The sequence below is a fragment of the Gorilla gorilla genome, chromosome 13 (assembly GCF_029281585.2).
Source record: "Gorilla gorilla gorilla isolate KB3781 chromosome 13, NHGRI_mGorGor1-v2.1_pri, whole genome shotgun sequence".
Taxonomy (NCBI): Eukaryota; Metazoa; Chordata; class Mammalia; order Primates; family Hominidae; genus Gorilla; species Gorilla gorilla.
In genome coordinates, this window is record NC_073237.2 from 110,375,877 (window position 1) to 110,396,172 (window position 20,296).

At 46.9% G+C, this 20,296-nt stretch overlaps 1 protein-coding gene across 35 annotated transcripts in view; it reads left to right on the top strand.

Moving 5' to 3' along the window:
• Positions 1-20,296, top strand: part of ZNF618 (zinc finger protein 618) — a 180,405-nt gene that overhangs the window by 151,692 nt on the left and 8,417 nt on the right. For 6 of the 35 annotated variants that reach the window (XM_055350455.2, XM_063696679.1, XM_063696677.1 and 3 more), the window contains 5 exons: positions 897-1,136; positions 4,795-4,878; positions 7,324-7,368; positions 8,478-8,555; positions 20,040-20,141. In XM_055350455.2, coding sequence (XP_055206430.2) covers positions 897-1,136; positions 4,795-4,878; positions 7,324-7,368; positions 8,478-8,555; positions 20,040-20,141 — 549 coding nt within the window. The remainder of the gene's footprint in view (positions 1-896; positions 1,137-4,794; positions 4,879-7,323; positions 7,369-8,477; positions 8,556-20,039; positions 20,142-20,296) is intronic. The other 29 variants (XM_055350475.2, XM_055350470.2, XM_055350474.2 and 26 more) reach the window with 7 other exon arrangements.

Consider the following 20,296-nt stretch of genomic DNA (forward strand, 5'->3'; position numbering starts at 1 on the left):
AGCCTCTGGTCAGTACCAAAGGGCCCCCACTTCCTCTTGCTGCCTAGCCCCCTTCCTGCCCTCAGGGAGAGTTGTGGATTTTGCATGATCTCTGAATCTCATTCATGAGAATGAGGCCAGGTTGAAGTGTGGAAGTGTGGCCAGGTTCAGGGGTTGGCCACCACTGCTAAGGGTTCAGGGGAGGGTGAAGGAGGCCGACTGATGCTCTCCCAAGACCACCAGAGGTGGAAACCGCTTGAGAGTCAGCCCCCGGTTCTCAGTGACTCCAGCTTCTATGGAATTTTCAGGTGAGGGAGGCAGGGGGCCTGGGTAATGGTGATGCAGGGTTCCCCAGACAGCATCCAGGAACTGCTACACTTATTTCAATTAAAGCATCAGGTGTCCCATGAGAGCAACAGTTCCCGGTCAGTGCCCACAAGGCACCACAGAGCCCCTTGCCCTAAAACCTTGGAGGGACTATCAGGCCCCTCTGCCTCCCCCCAGCCCCAGCATGTCCCTGCCTGTCTGCTTCCTATTGTAACTTCCAAGCCAGCCTTCCTTTAAAGGAAAAGGAGCTTAGAAACCAACATTCTAGAAGATGCACTTGGGCCTGGGTTAACTAATTCAGATGCCCTAAGAGCCAGTCAGTCCAGAGACTGGGCTGGTCAAGGGTTATGGGTGACCTACACAGTGGGCTGGTTGGTGGCCTCCAGATAACTAAGCGTGAGCTGACAGAAGGTTCCAGACTCCTGGACTTTCTCTGGCTCTGAGTTAAGTGAGAATCCTTGTTCTCTGTGGCACAAGAAGAGGTTGGACAGAGACAGTCCCAACCCTGGAATGTGGGGCTGGTGGCCCGAGAGGCCACTCACTCTGCCGGCTGGGAGGGTCCTCGGGGACTGAGAGCGTGACCCTCTCAGGTACTGCCCCCGGGTGGGAGCCACCGGATGATCCAGACACGGGCTCTGAGTGTTCACATCCAGAGGTCTCCCCATCTCCACGCTTCGTGGCAGCGAAGACCCAGACGAACCAGTCGGGGAAAAAAGCTCCGGCCTCCGTGGTCCGATGCGCCACCCTCTTACACCGCACCCCTCCAGCCACCCAAACCCAGACGTTCCGCACTCCAAATTCGGGATCTCCGGCGAGCAAGGCAACCGCAGGTACCAACGGCCTATGTGACCCCCACACTTTCTCCCCCACTGCCCTTCTCACCACCTGCCACAGCTGTGCCTGGGGTTGTTGTTGCCTTGCAAGAGCAAGAGTGGCAGTCCCGTAGTGATCTGGGACAAATCTGAGTCCCAGCTCTGCCTCTGGCTGGCTCTGTGACCATGACAAGCCACCTCACATTTCTGAGCCAAGCCCTTCTCACCTTAAATCAGAGGGTTGTACAAGGAGGTTTGCAAACTTTTTTAAGTAGTAGAATATTTTTTCCCAAATCATGGCCTGAGGGGCCTGTTTTGACATTCTTCACAAGGTTTAAAAAATTTTTTAGTTAATTGCCAGCTTCTGAACATCAAATTTTATGTAAAACTTTTGATTTCTACCTGACATTGAAAAGTCAGACCTGGCAGTCCTGGACCCACTTTCCTACAGGGCAACGATTGGCTGCCTCCTTGAGTACAGTGTGTGCTCTCCACTTTTCCACGTCCTCACCACGCCTTACTGCCTCCCCAGCACAATGGCCATGTGGCAGGTGTCATTTCTCATTGTGATCACACTGTTGTCTGTCTTACATCCAACCCAGTTCATCTGTTTCTGTTGCCTGCCTGGGCCCTGTTGGCATGAGTTTGCATCTCCCACCTTTCAGAAAACTTAATTTTTTAAAAAAAGTCATTTCAACAAGGATCTGCTCTGAACAAAGCAGGATAAGCCGGATGGTTGACCTAGATCTCTGGTCTCTTGCCCTCCCCCTCTGTAGCACTACCCGTGAAACTCCTCCATGAGATACAGGCCCAGCAGGAAATCAGTGGATGCCACCATTTCCTCAGTTCACACTGCAAAGGACTCTGGCTCCAGAGGGGTAAACAGACAATAAAAAGTTCCGAGCAGTTATTTCCTCCAGAAAAACTGGCCAGACACACTGTGTGCTGAGGACCAGAAGTCAGGAATTCTTAGATTCACGTTTGGATGGAACCAGCCCTGGGCCACCTGCCTGGACTTGTGGGTTGTAGGGCAGAGTGATGATGTGGTGCCTCTGGGACCGTGGGCCCTTCAGTTGTCCTCATGTGACCAAAGCCATTTCTTAAATAAATAGATGATCAAGGTGAGAATTCAGGTAAAGGATCCACTTGGTTCATTCGGTGACTGACAACCCAGCCGAGTGATTAAGCCGTGCTTTCCTTTACTCCTCAGTTCAGGAGGCTAATTTTGGGCGAGGGTGTGATTCTTTGAAGATATGTTTATTGTGCTTAGATCTCCCAAAAGGAGAGTAGTCAGTCAGCCTTGAAGGTCATGGTTTTTCAGGTACCGTGTTGAGAAAAGCCAGTAGCCGTTGTGTTTTTCAACAGTAGCATAAATTAGTTAGAAGCAAATTGGTCATCACGGTCTCATTGGTGATAGATATTGGCTCCACTAAATCATGGAATCATGGCTTTCAAATCTTGCTTTCTCTCTTGCACTTTGTGGCTGGGAGTTTTTATGCCTGCGGTTTCTGCAGAGGGCGGCCCACAGGGTGTGGTACGTGGCCGGTCTCCAGCTTCAGTGTCTCTGAGTAGGCATTCAGCAAGCTATGGGACAGGCCTCAGGCTGCCTTCATTTGCCTTGGAAGACTTGTGGATAGGGGTCACCTCTGGATTCACCAGCTGAGCAGGTCAGAGGGCATCCGGCTGGGAGCAGGAGCCTGCATGGGAGATAAGATAGTATGTGGTTGAGGAAGAAACTGTCAGTCACCTCCTGGTCCTGGAATAAGTGGCCCTTTATGTGTGTATGGGCATGTCCCTGTATGGGATTTCACCTCTGGTGCTGCATGTTGATTTTTCAGCCAGAGGTGCTTGTGGCAAGGAGAGCTATTCAAAATGTGCATTATCAGCTGAGCAGTGTAAGAGTTTGCAGCCTCAATTGTGGTAAGTTTACCAGCATGCTGGTCAGAAGTCGTCCATAGATGAGTACCAGTCACCCAACGTACACAAGGATGAAGATGGAGTAGGCAGTCACTTCTCTACCCAAGGCCTTTTTCAAAAGGAAGCACCTCCCCCTAAAGTGAAGTCTGATTCTGCCGTCTTGGAGGGTTAGGAGTACATCCAACCCCAGTAACTTGACGATCTCACTCTTTCCTCTGTTTTTTCACCTGTGAAATGGGAATGACAGTGCAGCCCTCACAGGGCTTTTGGGAGAATTAGAGGGAACTTGGATGTAAAGTATCTGGTCCAGTGCCTGGTACATAGGAGGTGCTCAGCGAATGAGAGCCACCCCCCCCAACCCCTTTCCCTAGACCAAGAACAGAGGGGCCTTCTGTGCCAATTTGTAGATGCTCCCTGGGACTCTCAGCCCAGGCATTTCACAGACACATTTTGAAGGGAGGGTTGTCCTTGTAATGTTAGCTGCAGCCTCTGCAGGAAGGAGCCTGTGTCAGGGGACGTTGTTACAGTGGGATGACAGGGGTCAGGGGGAGGTGGGACTTGGGCAGGGTCTGCAGGCACTGCCTCTGGCTTCCTTTCCCATTGTCCCCATGACCATCCGCAACCCTGGCACCCACAAACTAAGCACTTGCTCTTCCGGAGCAGGGCGGACCGGGTGAGAGTGGCATTTCCCAAAGTGCATTCTCAAGATCACCAATTTTGTGAGATATTTCAGAATCTAATGTTTTAAAAATGGGGTTCTGTGGGAACCCCTCTTATGTTTGGGGAAAGCTAGGTTAAGTAAATCTAAATGGGTCTGTTTGCGGGCAGACTTTGCGGAGCCTTTGATATCTTTGGGCAAATTGTTTCTCCTTAAGAAATGCACTGGGTCAGCTGCACATCCCAAATTGACTGGTTCCCTGAGGTCTTTATCTCTGGGATCGTCCGGCATCCTCCTCATGCCTAGAGCACCTTGGAAAAGCTGGGCTGTCTTCCAACTCGGATCATCTGTTTCAATACCTTCTGCAGGTGGGGGTGGGGGATAAATTCATGGTTTTCCACCTGGTTGGACCCTATCTCTGCATTGCAGGGTTTCCAGAGAGCACTTGGAAGAGGGTGGGCCCCTCAGGTAGATGGCAGCCTGTAAGCAGAGACACCCCAGTAGTCACTCAGGGGGAACCCATCCCTTCTGCTGGGGGAACACTGACCAGACTTTGCCTGGGTTTGGCCTCTGGGGGTGTGGGGCTACCCCTGCTCTCCCTGTCACGCCATCTATTGCAGAATACCCTCCCTGTCACCAGGGACCACCTAGCTGATGGAGCTGGAATCACCAGAAAACATGCTGTCATCATCTATGCACTTTGGTGGGGCCCATGGCAGCAGAATCTGACAGGGAGTGGTGGGTGGTAGATCCAATGATTTGCTGTCACGGTTGTGGCTCTCCAGGAGCCAAAGATGGGAGACTCAGGCCCATTTGCCATCTGCTCTCCAGCTGGATTTCATCTTTGTGTTTTTGGGAATGTCACTCCCCCGGCCCCCATGCCTGGGCCTCCTGGGCACTGCCAGGAGGGTCTCTTGGGGCCCTGCCAAGGGACTAGGCCACTCAGAGGGTCCTGGGGAGGTCTGGCTTGAGGTCCCGGAGCCCTCACGAGAGCTAGTTGGCCCAGCGGAGTCCTTGGCCTTCACCCAGCCTACCCCTCCCTTGAGACCTAGTGCTGACCAATCACCATTGTTTTCTTTCTCTCTCCTGTCCCCCACCCAGCAGAAAGCGCTTTCAGTCGGAGAGTAGAAGGCAAAGCACAAAACCACTTTGAAGAGACGAACAGCAGTTCGCAGAACTCCAGCGGTGAGTGTGCCCCTTGACAGCCATCCTGTGCAGCAGCTGCCAGCTTCGCCCGCTCTCCCCTGGCAGCCACGGCAGCACCCTGTGGGCTGGGGTCTTTGTGGTGCATTATGGATCTTGTTGGGAGGAGGCTGGGAGCAGGGAATTAGAGGGAGACCACAGAGGCAGGAGGGGCCTTTTCTTCCAGGGACATTCCTCTGAGCCTTGGACATCAGTGGACAATGCATCCTCTCTGTCTCCCCCATGGAGAGAGCAACACCCCTCCCCATAGCCTGCGGCATCAACTCAGCTGACCCCAGATGATTGGGCCTGAGAGAGCCACTGCTGTGTTTTTAGGGTAGATGTCTCAGCCAGTTTCTTTACAGGAGAAGCAAAGGAAGTGCAGTTGAGAGAGCTCTAAGAGGCCGGGCGCCGTGGCTCACACCTGTAATCCCAGCACTTTGGGAGGCCAAGGTGGGTGGGTCACTTGAGGTCAGGAATTCGAGACCAACCTGGCCAACATGGTGAAATCCCATCTCTACTAAAAGTACAGTAGCTGTAATCCCAGTTACTCAGGAGGCTGAGGCAGGAGAATCACTTGAACCCAGGAAGCAGAGGTTGGAATGAGCCAAGACTGCACCACTGCACTCCAGCCTGGGTGACAGAGCGAGACTCTGTCTCAAAAAGAGAGAGAGAGAGAGAGAGAGCGCTGTGAGAGCCGGAGGCCCCAAGTTCTGGTCTCATTTTGGCCCTGGAGCCACTGGAACAAAGATTCCCTTCCAGCCCCTACCTGCTCAAGTGGGTTTAAACTGAGGCTCCAGGTGGTCTCTGGCGCCCCCTGACGCCTGCCTCTTGCAGGACCGCGGCAGAGCCCTAGAATGTCCAGAGCAGCAGCCAAGGGGCCTCTCCCACCAGACCCGGGGTCAGCCTGGGGGGTGCCTGGCTAGTCACCAGCAGCCTCTGTCCGAGCAGGGCACAGCAAGCTGTTCTGTACCTGAGAGGCAGGGCAGGAGGGGAGAGGAATTCTCACATTGTGGTTACATTAGGGGAAGGCACCCACTCACTTTCTTGCATGGTTGAAATTTAATTCACTACATATTAGGTGTCAGCCTGTGCCAGGCACTGGGCTGGGCACTGCCTGGGTGTGGACAGGTGACGAACACATCACAACTGTCGGGGACCCTCTGAGACAGCCAGGAGCGCAGACTTGAGTGTGGAGGCATCTGCCTAGTAACAGGAGCTCCACTTCGGGCTCTTACTCACATATGAACCCCAGCTCCACCACTTACTAGCTGGTGACTTAGGCTAGTCTCTGAATTCCTCCTCTGCTGTAAAGTGGCTTGATGAACACACAGCCCCGTGGTGGTTGTGAACATTCAGTGAGTCCCTGGCACAGATTACGTACTCAGGTGTTAGGGTTTTTTGGTGGTGATAGTTGGTCATTTTTATTTTTTAAGTAAACCAAGTGATTTGATGACTGCTTTGTGGAAGGGAATGAGGTTTTGAACAACGTAATCCACCCAACCTCTCCAAGAGGTGGTCCTGAAAGGGATGGAGTGACTTGCCCAAGGCCACACAGGAATAAGTAGTAGCGCCGGGCTGGAACCGAGGTCTCCAGGTGTGCCCTGTGCTCCCAGCCAAGCCATGCTGCACCCCCATGTGTCCCCTGCCCCCAGAGCTAATATTCACAATCGGGAACGATAGTGCAAGCACTGCTGCTGCTGCTGCTGTTGGCAGCCGCCATTGATTGAGCGCTTACTGTGTGCCTGGCATGTGTTCAGAGCTTTATATGTCTTATCTGTCTTCCTCCTTTCCACAGCCCCATGGGGGTCAATGTTATTGTTATCCCCACTTTTTGGAGTGAGAAACTGAGGCTCAGGAGAGGTGGATTGCTGCCCTAGGTCCCCCAGATTATAAGTGGTGGAGCCAGGATTCCCCATCTAGACCATCTGGCCCCGCTGTGCTGCCTGCTGCGTTTGAGGCTTGCCAACCTCTGGCAGTGCCAGGAAGTGAGGGAGAGATGCCAGCCAGCAGGAGCCCTCCAAAGCACAGCCGCTCTTGGTGGCTGCTCTGGTGTTTGGTACCAAACATCCCCACCCTGGTGCCAGAACCTAGAAGTAGCTGCCAGCTCCCTGTCCTGAAGTGGGCTGCCATGCAAGGATGTCTTCTCACCAGTACTCATGTGTCCTCACTCTTTCAGAGTGAAGGGTGTCCCGGAGGGATGGCAGTGACTTGTCTTGCCCTGCCTGGTGGCCCCAGCACCCACAGTAAACCTTGATCCTCTGAAAGGCATGGCCTCTGTGTCAAGCCTCCCTGCAACCCCACCCCAGATTGTGAGCCTTCCTCTCGGATGCTCCTCACTCCTCTGAAAGCCTCATCTGGCTCACTGGTTATTAAGAATAAAAATTATGACTATCAGCACAGAACAGCAGAACTAGAAGAGATGGCTAAACTGTTTCTCTTTTGCAGAAACTGCAAGTCCCCTGATTTCCAACCCTTTCCCTCTCCTACAGAGTAAGTGATGGTCCCGCTGGGGGGCTGGAGAGGGCAAGGCAGGGCAGGGAAGGAACTCAGCCAGCCACGTGCTCCTGGAGCCTCCAGGCTGTGTGAGATGGGCCTTGGGCTGCCCTCCCGGGCAGACCCGGCAGCTGGTGGAGGCAGGCCGAGGTCCAGCCCTGGGCGGGTGGAGCAGTTTGGACGGGGTGGGGCAGAGCCCTGACCAGCAGCAGCCTTGGCTCTGCTGCCCCAGCCCTGGCAGGAGCTCAGGCCTTCCCATTCACGGTCGTCGGGCAGCCTCAGGACACCTCTTCCGAGCCCCATCGCAGCCCTCTTTTTCTTCTTTTCCTTGCTCTTCTTCCCACCCCTCTTTCTTTTTCCTCTTCCTTCTCTCCTTCTCCCTCTTCCTTCTCTCCTTCTCCCTCTTCCTTCTCTCCTTCTCCCTCTTCCTTCTCTCCTTCTCCCTCTTCTCTGCCAGGCACTGACGTGAGTGCTAAGAGTAGAGAGCTGAGTGATCCAGGCCCCTGCGCCCCTTGTGCCTGTTCCTACGCGTGCCCTCCCTCACTCCTCCCTCCCTCTCCTCCTCCCTTTCCCCATCAGATCCCCACTTCCTCCTGCTTCTCTGTGGCTTTTTCCACTTCTTACCCTTTTCCTTCTTGTTTTCCTTATGTCTGTTACCTTGGTTTTTGTTCATTCATACATTCATTCATTTGTTCACTTGGCAAATAGTGACCTCATGTGGTTCCATAGAGAGAGCTGGGGCTGTGACACCCTGAGACTCAGTCTCTGCCCCAAGAGGGCCGTTGGTCTGTTGATGTTGATGTTGTCCTCCCTACCCCCATCTCAAGTGCGCCGAACAGTGGCTGGCATGCAGTAAGCACTCAATAAATAGCTGCTCAGTTGAGCTAATGGTCTCTCTCTGCATGGCTTCCTCTCTCCATCATTCCTTCACCCAGCTTCTCCCTCATGGGTCTAGTGACGGGGGAGGCAGGCAGGCTGGGCCCGGAGCCCTGAGCACAGAGACCCGGTGTGTGTTTGGTTTCCCACTTGCAAAGCTGCCTGCAGCCCAGCAGAAGGTGTCTGCGTCGGTTCCACCCCTCACGTGGCTGCCGCATTTCTCCCTCCAGAACCCTACACCTGCGGCGCCTGTGGGATCCAGTTCCAGTTCTACAACAACCTATTGGAGCACATGCAATCCCATGCAGGTAAGTAGGATACGGCTTCTCTCCCCCTCTCCTTCCTCAGTTCCTGCAAATTGAAGAGATGGTTAGGGCCTGACCTGAGGCCCCTGGAGAAGGCCGCTCTTTCCTGGAAAATGGTCACAGGACATGGAACCTGCTTGCAGGGAGCCCCAGTCAGTCAGTTATTAACACAGGCTGGTCTGTGCTCTGCAGGTGGGGGTGGTGGGGAGGCAGCACAGGCTCTGTGGGAACACGGAGAGGTGGGACAGAGTTGAAGAGACTTCCTGGAGGTGGTGGCCTCTTGGCTGGTCCTAAAGGCCAAGTAGGAGCTAGCCTGGAAGCGAAATGTGCAGGTGGAAATGGAACATGGTTTGAGATCAAGGTGAGCAGAGACAGAAGGTGGGGATGGAGAGACATGCAGCCCAAGGCAAGCTGGGCTAAGGCCCGCCTCAGAGCAGAGTCTCATTCACTAACACCCTATGTCCCAGAATGCAGTTGCGCCCAAACCTGAGGACATATCAGAATTACCAGGAGGGCTTGCTTGAGCACAGATTTCTAGGCTCCATTGTGAGTTTCTGATTCTGTAGGTCTGCAGAGGTGGAGACTAGGATTTGCATTTCTGGTAAGTCTTAAGACAGTGCTGATGCTACTGGTTCAGGGACCGCCCTTTGAGAACCACTGCTCTAGAGCTATAGGTGCAGTCATCTGCTCTCTAGGCAGCCTTTTTATTACATTTCACCACGGCATAACACAAGTCTCAGGGAGACAGTATGTGCTGGAATAAGTAAATAATTCCAAATTCTCAGTGGTTAAACATACAGACCATTTACTTCTCACCCACATTATAGCCCAATGCACATGATCTAGTTGGGTGGCTTCCACATGGTGATTCAGGGATCAAGGCTCTTTTTTCTATTGGCTCCATCCTCCTCTAGATCTTCAGCATCCTCTCTCTTTGTGGATGGGGAGAGAGACTCTGGGGCAAGCACACTTCTTTACCATTTCAGACCACAAGTGACACCTGTAAATGCTCAAATTCCAGTGTGGACAATTAGCCACATGACCAGCCTGAACCCATGGGTGGAAGCGTGTCCAGAGCCACTGTCCCGGGACAGTTGGCCACTCTGCAAAGGGAAACCTGAGTCTGGGGAGGCAGTTAGCTGTCCCTCCACCCCTTTCCCCAGAGGAATTCTCTAGAGGCATTAGAAATAATGGGTGAGACGTGCCTGACATAATGGTGCTCAGTAATTGGTAGCTGCTGTTATTTCACCTGTTATTGTTATTGTACAAATCTTTCACATCATCTCCCAGGTCTGGCCTGACTGGCATGGAGTATTACAGGACTAGAATCTCTTTTAGGCTAAGTACTGTTCTGTTAGTGTAGTCTCTATCATTCATTCATCCATCCAGCATATATTAATTGGGTATCTGCTGTATATTAGGCATGAAATCAGATGATCTTTTTGGGGAGCCTATTATTTATTTCTAATGAACTTAAAATCAGGACAGAGCTCTGGAGTGGCAGCCAAGGCACCTGCTCTAACTGGTGTGTCTGGGTGCTGTGTGACCTCCTGCAGGAAGCTGTGTCTCCATCTCTAAAGCAAGGGCCTGAAAATCCCCTTCCCCACACTACGCTTTCCGCCCCCTGCTTTCCTTTGCTGTCAGCTGTGCCTCACCAGGGAAGGCCTTGAATGCCAGCTCAAGGTGTTTAGACCCCATGGGGAAGCAGGATCCCCAGGCTAGGGACAGCAGTTGGCAGGCTGCTTGGGAACCACTGCCTGAACATATCGCTTGGTCCTGAGACTCCCACAGCACAGCCTTCTGCACTCCTCCTCTGAATCCTCGGCACTCTGCCTGCGCCCTGCCAGCTTCTGGAAGCTGAGCTGTGATTAGGGAAGAGCCTGGGTGCCAGTGCTTTCCCATCCCTGGAGGCCATTAAAATGCAAATCAGGTCTGAGCCTTGAGGTGGCCCCACCTCTCCCAAGCATCTTGACTTGTTTTCGGAGTGGAGCCGTGGGCTGCTTTGTTCTGGTTCAGCGCAGCCAGAGAATGCCTGGCCGGCCATCCAGCGCAAAGCCAGGCTGAATCCCAGCCACACTGAATCGGGATTAAAGGCTTGGCTCCATAGAGAGAAATTAAGCATCATGAGCTGCGCAGTTCACAGCGCCGCCGATAAGGAGGATCAGCCTTGAATAACACCAATCTCATTATGGGGCTGCTGAATGGCACAGGGTAATTCCCGCTAATAAACTTCCTTTCTGTGCTGTAGGAAAACCTGGCGTGCCTTGGTGACGTTGGAGAAGCATGCTTTGGCAGTAGTAATACCAAAGATAGCTAAAATTTTGTGAGTGCTTTCTATGCGTCACTTGTGGTACTTGAGAGCTTTACACAGGTTATTTCATCAGATCTTCCTGATTAGGTAGTTGACGTTTTCATCCCCATTATGCAGATGATGAAACCGAGGCTCAGAGAACATAATCTCTGGCCCAAAGTTGCACAGCTCCTAAAAAAAGCATCCAATAGCATTTGAGCTTTTGCGTGGCGCCAGGCCTTGTTCTAAGACTTTTACATATATTCACTCATTTAATTCTCAGAACAACCCTCAGAGTTAAGTGCCCATAACAGTTCCACTTCATAGCTAACGAAACGGAGGCACAAACTGGTTAAGTAACTTGTCCAAGGCTATGCAGTCACTGTGGCAGGCTATAGATAGGATTCCAGTTCTCGCAGTGAACTCCAGAGCCCATGCTCTCAACATCCACCCTGTGCAGCCTCAGGTAGACCCTGATGGAAGGTTAGCAGAGATGGAAGCCCTCTCAGAGGGCATCTCTTTCAGCCTCCGCATTAAAGTACAGCCAGGAGGACCACAGCTAAGAGGGATTGGGAGACTTTCCAGACAGCAAGCAAGCTGGCAGCTCATGGGTTTAGGATTTTGGAGGTGACCACACCTGGTTTCTTTCTTTCTTGTTTTTTTTTTTTCCTTTGAGACAGAGTCTCGCTCTGTCGCCCAGGCTGGAGTGCAGTGGCACGATCTCAGCTGTATACCTGCAACTTCCACCTTCTGGGCTCAAGCGATTCTTGTGCCTCAGCCTCCCTAGTAGCTGGGATTACAGGCATATACCACCACGCTCAGCTAAGTTTTGTACTTTTAGTAGAGACACGGTTTCACCACGTTGGCCAGGCTGGCCTTGAACTCCTGGCCTCAAGTGTTCCGCCCACCTCAGCCCCCCAAAGTGCTGGGATTACAGGCGTGAGCCACCATGCCTAGCACCACACCTGGTTTCTAACCCCTTTGAGCCACTTCACCTCCCTGGACCTCAGTTTTTCTGTCTGTGAAGTGGGTTTATTGGTATTCTCAGCAGGTACTGGGTTGAGGGTTCCAGAGATGACGGATGTAGAGTATCAAGGGCCATGGCACATTCTAAGACCCAACAGCAGATGCCTCTTTTTCCATCCCTGTCAGAAATACCTGCTTTCTCCTGCGTGCAGTGGTCTCTCTCTGGGAAGCAACCTTTATTCCAGCTTTGCATCCAGCCCTTTACAAATGTACATGTCGGGGAGGGGGGAGGACACACAGGATAGCCACACTGAGGAAACCTTATTTTCATCTCTAGCTATAAATCAAGCCTTTCACAGAGCTTTTAACTCATTTGTATTGGGAGTGGTACCTGTGGCATATGGAGAAGAAAAAGTCTTAAATCAACCAATATTATACATTGTTATTTAATACAAGTTGAAGAATCTCAATTCTAAGTCCTATGGAAGGGCAGAGAATAAGAATCATTCCTGCAGCTTACCCTGCCCTAGCACTTTAGATGGAAGAGAGAAAACTGAGACCCAGAGAGTTGAAGTAGCCAATTCAGTGTCACACCATCGCAGAACTGGGTTCAAATCCAGGGTTTTCACATCTCTGTACTGTAGTAGAGAAAGTAAGAAAGGCTACTTGTTTTCTTTTTTTTTTATTGTTGTACTTTAAGTTCTAGGGTACACGTGCACAACGTGCAGGTTTGTTACATATGTATACATGTGCCAGGTTGGTGTGCTGCACCCATTAACTCGTCATTTACATTAGGTATATCTCCTAATGCTATCCTCCCCCCACCCCACAACCGGCCCCGGTGTGTGATGTTCCCCTTCCTGTGTCCAAGTGTTCTCATTGTTCAGTTCCCACCTATGAGTGAGAACATGCGGTGTTTGGTTATTTGTCTTTGTGATAGTTTGCTGAGAATGATGGTTTCCAGCTTCATCCATGTCCCTACAAAGGACATGAACTCATCCTTTTTTATGGCTGCATAGTATTCCATGGTGTATATGTGCCACATTTTCTTAATCCAGTCTATCATTGATGGACATTTGGGTTGGTTCCAAGTCTTTGCTATTGTGAATAGTGCCGCATAAACATACGTGTGCATGTGTCTTTATAGCAGCATGATTTATAATCCTTTGGGTATATACCCAGTAATGGGATGGCTGGGTCAAATGGTGTTTCTAGTTCTAGATCCTTGAGGAATCACCACACTGTCTTCCACAATGGTTGAACTAGTTTACAGTCCCACCAACAGTGTAAAAGTGTTCCTATTCCTCCACATCCTCTCCAGCACCTGTTGTTTCCTGACTTTTTAATGATTGCCATTTTAACTGGTGTGAGATGGTATCTCATTGTAGTTTTGATTTGCATTTCTCTGATGGCCAGTGATGATGAGCATTTTTTCATGTGTCTGTTGGTTGCATAAATGTCTTCTTTTGAGAAGTGTCTGTTCATATCCTTCGCCCCCTTTTTGATGGGGTTGCTTTTTTTCTTGTAAGTTTGTTTGAGTTCTTTGTAGATTCTGGATATTAGCCCTTCGTCAGATGAGTAGATTGCAAAAATTTTCTCCCATTCTGTAGGTTGCCTATTCACTCTGATGGTAGTTTCTTTTGCTGTGCAGAAGCTCTTTAGTTTAATTAGATCCCATTTGTCAATTTTGGCTTTTGTTGCCATTGCTTTTGGTGTTGTAGACATGAAGTCCTTGCCCATGCCTATGTCCTGAATGGTATTGCCTAGGTTTCCTTCTAGGGTTTTTATAGTTTTAGGTCTAACATTTAAGTCTTTAACCCATCTTGAATTAATTTTTGTATAAGGTGTAAGGAAGGGATCCAGTTTCAGCTTTCTACATATGGCTAGCCAGTTTTCCCAGCACCATTTATTAAATAGGGAATCCTTTCCCCATTTCTTGTTTTTGTCAGGTTTGTCAAAGATCGGATGGTTGTAGATGTGTGGTATTATTTCTGAGGGCTCTGTTCTGTTCCATTGGTCTATATCTCTGTTTTGATACCAGTACCATGCTGTTTTGGTTACTGTAGCCTTGTAGTATAGTTTGAAGTCAGGTAGTGTGAGGCCTCCAGCTTTGTTCTTTTGCCTTAGGATTGTCTTGGCAATGCGGGCTCTTTTTTGGTTCTATATGAACTTTAAAGTAGTTTTTTCCAATTCTGTGAAGAAAGTCATCGGTAGCTTGTTGGGGATGGCATTGAATCTATAAATTACTTTGGGCAGTATGGCCATTTTCACAATATTGATTCTTCCTATCCATGAGCATGGAATGTTCTTCCATTTGTTTGTATCCTCTTTTATTTCCTTGAGCAATGGTTTGTAGTTCTCCTTGAAGAGGTCCTTCACATCCCTTGTAAGTTGGATTCCTAGAAATACCAAGGCTATTTGTTTTCATTGGAAATTGTGTTTCCCCTTTGTGAATGTAAAGTCTGTCTGTGAAAATAAATGCATTCTCTGCATTGGGAAAATGCAGAGAGAGGTTAGAAAGTAAAGAATCGACCATAATTTCACTATTCAAAGCTAATCGCTGTTACCAACTTAATAGGTTTCTTTACAGTTTATTTTAAAATCGGATTTACGGAGATATAATTTACTAGACAAATAAAATTTACCAATTTGAAGAGTACAGTTTGATTGGTTTGGACAAATGCGTGCTGTTGTTTAACTACCATCACAATAAAAATACATAACAGTGGCTGGGCATGGTGGCTCATGCCTGTAATCCCAACACTTTGGGAAGCTAAGGAGGGAGGATTGCTTGAGGCCAGGAATTTGAGACCAGTCCCTGGACAGGGACAACATAGCATGACCCTGTGTCTAAAAAAATAAAATTAAAATTAAAAAAATTTAGAGCAGGTGCAGTGGTTCACACCTGTAATCCCAACACTTTGGGAAGCTGAGGCAGGAGGATTGTTTGAGGCCAGGAGTTTGAGACCAGCCCTGGTCACCACAGCAATACTCTGTCTCTACAAAAAAATTAAAAATAAGCCATGCATGGTAGCACGCCCCTGTAGTCCCAGCTACTTAGGAGGCTCAGGTGGAGGATCGCTTGAGCCTGGGAGGTTGAGGCTGCAGTGAGCTATGATGGTGCCACTGCACTCCAGCCTGGGCGACAGAGCAAGACCCTGTCTCTAAAATATAAAAATAATATTACCATCAACCCAGAAAGTTCCTTCATGCCCCTTTGCAGTCATTCCCTTTCTCCTACCCTAGCCGCTGGCAGCTAACACCTGCTTTCTTTCATTGTAGTTTTGCCTTTAGTGGATTTTATTATATATGGAGTTCTACGGTATTTAGCCTCTTGTGTCTAACTTCTTTCACTTAACATACTTTTGAGGTTTGTCCATGTTCTTTGTTATCAATAATTCCTTTATTTTGCGGAGTTGTATTTCATTATCTAGATATATCACAATTTGTTTATCCATTCACCAACTGATGGTCATTTAGATCTCTAGTTCGGGGCTATTATGAATAATGCTGCTATGAACATTCATGTACAAGTCATGTATATGTGTAGACACATGTTTTTAACTCTTTTGGGTATATACCTGGAAGTGGAGATTCTGAGCTGTAAGGTAATTCTGTTTAATCCTGTGAGTAATTGCCAGATTGTTTCCTAAGTGGCTGCACCATTTTTACATTTCTACCAACAGTGTATGGGGATTCTAACTTCTCCATATCCCTGTCTACACCTTTTATCATCTTCCTTCTTGATAATAGCCATCCTAGTGCATGTGAAATGGCATTTCATTGTGGTTTTGATTTACATTTTTCTGACAGCTAATAATGTTGAGCATCTGTTCGTGTGCTCATTGACCACATTGGCAAAGGATCTGAATAGACATTTCTCCAAAGAAAGATATACCTAGTAATGGGATTGCTGGATCAAATGGTAGATCTACTTTTAGGTCTTTAAGGAACCTCCACGCTGTTTTCCATAGTGGTTGTGCTAGTTTACATTCCCACCAGCAGTGTAAAAGTATTCCCTTTCCACCACATCCATGCCAACATCTATTATTTTTTTATTTTTAAATTATGGCCATTCTTGCAGGAGTAAGGTGGTATGGCACTGTGGCTTTGATTTGCATTTCCCTGATCATTAGTGATGTTGAGCATTTTTTCATATGTTTGTTGGTCATTTGTATATCTTCTTTTGAGATTTGTCTATTCATGTCCTTAGGCCACTTTTTGATGGGATTGTTTATTTTGTTCTTGCTGATTTGTTTGAGTTCTTCATAGATTCTGGATATTAGTCCTTTGTCAGATGCATAGTTTGCAAAGATTTTATCCCACTCTATGGGTTATCTGTTTACTCTGCTGATTATTTCTTTTGCTGTGCAGAAGCTTTTGTGTTTAAGTCCCATCTATCTCTTTGTTTTTGGTGCATTTGCTTTGGTGTTCTTGGTCATGAGTTCTTTGCCTAAGCTAATGTCTAGAAGTGTTTTTCTGATGTTATCTTCTAGAATTTTTATGGTTTCAGGCCTTAGATTTAAGTCTTTGATCCATCTTGAGTTGATTTTTTGTGTAAGGTGAGAGATGAGGATCCAGTTCTATTCTTCCACATGTGGCTAGCCAATTATCCCGCACCATTTGTTGAATAGGGTGTCCTTTCCCCACTTTATGTTTTTGTTTGCTTTGTTGAAGATCAGTTGGCTGTATTTGGCTTATTTCTGGATTCTCTAGTCTGTTCTATTGGTCTATGTGCCTATTTTTATGCCAGTACTATGCTATTTTGGTGAATATAGCCTTGTAGTATAGTTCGAAGTCCGGTAATGTGTTGCCCCCAGATTTGTTCTTTTTTCTTAGCTTTGCTTTGGCTATGCAAGCTCTTTTTTGGTACCATATAAATTTTAGGATTGTTTTTTCTAGTTCTGTGAAGAATAGTGATGTTGTTTTGATGGGAATCGCATTGAATTTGTAGATGCTGTTGGCAGTATGGTCATTTTCACAATATTGATTCTACCCATCCATGAGCACGGGATGTGTTTCCATTTGTTTGTGTCATCTATGATTTCTTTCAGCAGTGTTTTGTAGTTTTCCCTGTAGAGGTCTTTCACCTCCTTGATTAAGCATATTCCTAAGTTGTTTTTTTTGTTTTTGTTTTTTTTGTGTGTGTGTTTTGGTGGGGCAGTTTTTTGGCAGCTTTTGTAAAAGGGGTTGAATTCTTGATTTAGTTCTCAGCTTGGTCACTGTTGATGTATAGCAGTGCTACTGATTTGTGTACATTGATTTTGTATCCTGAAACTTTACTGAATTCATTAATCAGTTCTAGGAGCTTTTTGGACAAGTCTTTAGGGTTTTCTAGGTATATAATCATATCATCAGTGAACAGCCTTTGCCCATTTTTAATTTTTTTTTGGATCCTTTTATTATTGAGTTGTGAGAGTTCTTTATATACTCTAGATACAAGATCCCTATAGATAGATTATTTGCAAATATCTTTCCCATTCTGTCGGTTGTCTTTTTACTTTCTTGATGTCCTTCAAAGTATAAAAGTTTTTAATTTTGAAGTCCATTCATCTTATTTTTTTTCTGTGCTTTTGGTGTCATATCCAGGCAGTGGTGTCAGGAAACCACTGCCTAACCCAAGTTCACAAAGACTTAATCAGTTCATATGTTTCCTTATAAAACTCTAAGAATTTTATACTTTTAGCTCTTACGTTTAGGTCTGTATTCCATTTTGAATTTATTTTTATATGTGTGTGAGGCGGGAGTCCAATTTCATTCTTTTACATGTGGGTATCTAGTTGTCCCAGCACCATTTGTTGAAAAGACTATTATTTTCCCCCATTGAATTGTCCTGATAACTTTGTCAAAACTCAGTTGACCATAAATGTAGGTGCTTATTTCTATATTTCCAGTTGTATTCCATTGATCTATATGTCCGTCCTGTGCCAGTATTATACTGTCCTAATTACTATAGCTTTGTAGTAGTTTGGAAATCAGGAAGTATATTCCTCCAACTTTGTCCTTTTTCTAAATTGTTTTGGCTATTCTGTATCTCTTGCATTTCCATATGAATTTCAGGATCAGCTTGTCAGTTTTTGCAGAAAAACAACAACAATATGGATTTTGATAAGGATTGTGTTTAATCTAGATGAGTTGGGACATTCCATGTTCATGGACTGAAAGACTTAATATTTTAACAGTAAGTCTTCCAGTCCATGAACATGGAATATCTTTTCATTTACTTAGGTCTTATTTGAGTTCTTTCAACAGTGTTTTTAGTTTTCAGTGTTTAATTCTTACACTTTTTAAAATTTAATCGTAAGTAATTATTTTCAAAGCTATTATAAATGGAATTGTTTTCTTAACTTTTGGAATGTTTATCACTAGTATGGAAAAATGCCATTTTGTTTTATATATTGATCTTGTATCCTGCACCCTCGCTGAATTTGTTTATTACTTCTAATTGTTTTGTATGTATGTGGATTCCATACGATTTTCTATATACACAATCATGTCATCTGCAGTTAGAGATCATTTTACTTCTTCCATTCCAATCTGGATGTTTTTCTTTTTTTACCTAATTGTCTAGCTAGAACTTCTAATACAGTCGTGCACCACATGATGTACATGATGGACTGCATATATGACAGTGGTCCCATAAAACTATAGTATCCTATCTTTACTATACCTTTTTTATGTTCAGATACACAAATATTTACCATCGTGGTACAGTTGCCTGAAGTATTCAGTACAGTAACACACTGTACAGGTTTGTAGCCTAGAAGCAGTAGGCTGTACCGTATAGCCTAGGTGTATAATAGGATATACCATCTAGGTTTGTGTAAGTAACACTTTATGATGTTTGCACAATGACAAAGTCTCCTAACAACACATTTCTCAGAATATATGTCCAACATGACTCTACATGTTGAGTAGAAGAAATGAGAGTGAGAGTGAACGTTCTTACCTTGTTCCTGATCTTAGGGAGAAAGCTTTCAGTGTTTCATCATTAAGCATGATGTTAGCTGTGGGGGTTCTGGTAGATGCTCTTTATTAGGTTGGAAAACTTCCCTTCGATTCCTAGTTTATTGAGTGTTTTTATCATGAAAAGGGTGTTAGATTTTGTCAAATGCTTTTTCCGCATCTATTGAGATGACCATGTGATTTTTGTCCTTTACTCCATTAGCGTGGTGTATTACATTTATTTGTGTATGTTTAATCAACTGTATTCCTGGAGTAAATCCCACTTGGTCATGGTATGGAATCCTTTATCTATGTTGCTGGATTATTACATCACAGGATCACAATTAGGCAGCCAGGTTCATAGCAAAACAGTAATATTGAAAACAGCAGAGCCAGAAACCTAGGACTTGGGAGTGTGGTTAAGCAAGCTTTGGTATATCGTATATGATAGAAGTGCATGTGACCATGGGTAGTGACAAGAATGTGACTCAGACCATTTCCTATTTAGAAATGATCCCATAAACATGTCAAGGAGTAACCATGCATCCAGGAGAATAGGCATATACCAATTACTTATAACTGGATACAACTTCATATGTGCAATTAACAAAAAACTAGATAAGTATGTGGAGGACACATCCAGGAACTGGGAACCTGGGATTATGTCCAGCCCTGCTGCTGTTTTCTCTGTGATCTTGGGCAAATCTTTTCTTATATCCGAGCTTTAGTTTCCATGTCTTACAGTGAGGGGTTTGATAATTTGGTACTTTGTGTCACACATGGCTTTGGTTTTGTTTTGTTCATTTCATAAAATTTCTAGTAAATATACTTAAAAAATGCAAACTTTGCGGAAGTGAGAGAGTATGAGGAGTTTTTGGCCACTTGGGGGGTGTAGCTGGTACTCCCTTCCCTCCATATCAGCTAGAACTCTGTGGTTGTGTGCAGGGAGTAGGTGTGGGGTTCCCAGCCAGGCTTGGGATCCAGTGCTTCCCATTTCCAGAGAGTTTGCTCCATACCACACACTGTGCTCAGCTCTTCCTGGATTCGCTCTTGTTAGTCTTACCAGCAATAGTGTAATGTCCATATGATTACCTTAGTTTTTCCAAATGATGAAAATGAGGCTTTGCAAGCATAGATGGTTGTCTAAGGAGGAGCCAGGATTTTAACCCAGGCCTGAGTCCCAATGGCCACATTCTGCTGTTACCTACCACACTCTAGTTCTCATCTCGTTCCTCAACAGGCCTCTTACCCTTCCAGGTAACACACTGTCCCCTTTGTGCCCACAGCTGACAATGAAAACAACATTGCCTCCAACCAGTCCCGATCGCCACCTGCTGTTGTAGAAGAGAAGTGGAAACCTCAGGCCCAGAGGAACAGTGCCAATAACAGTAGGTCTCCCCAAGCAGGGCTGGACCTGAGGGTCCCCTTATGCTCCAGTTGTTCCTCTCTGCCCCCCATTCCCACCATTTGTGCTTCCTGTGATGTTGTAAGATGATGCATGATAGTTTCCAAAGCACTTTTATACCTAAGACCTTATTTGCAG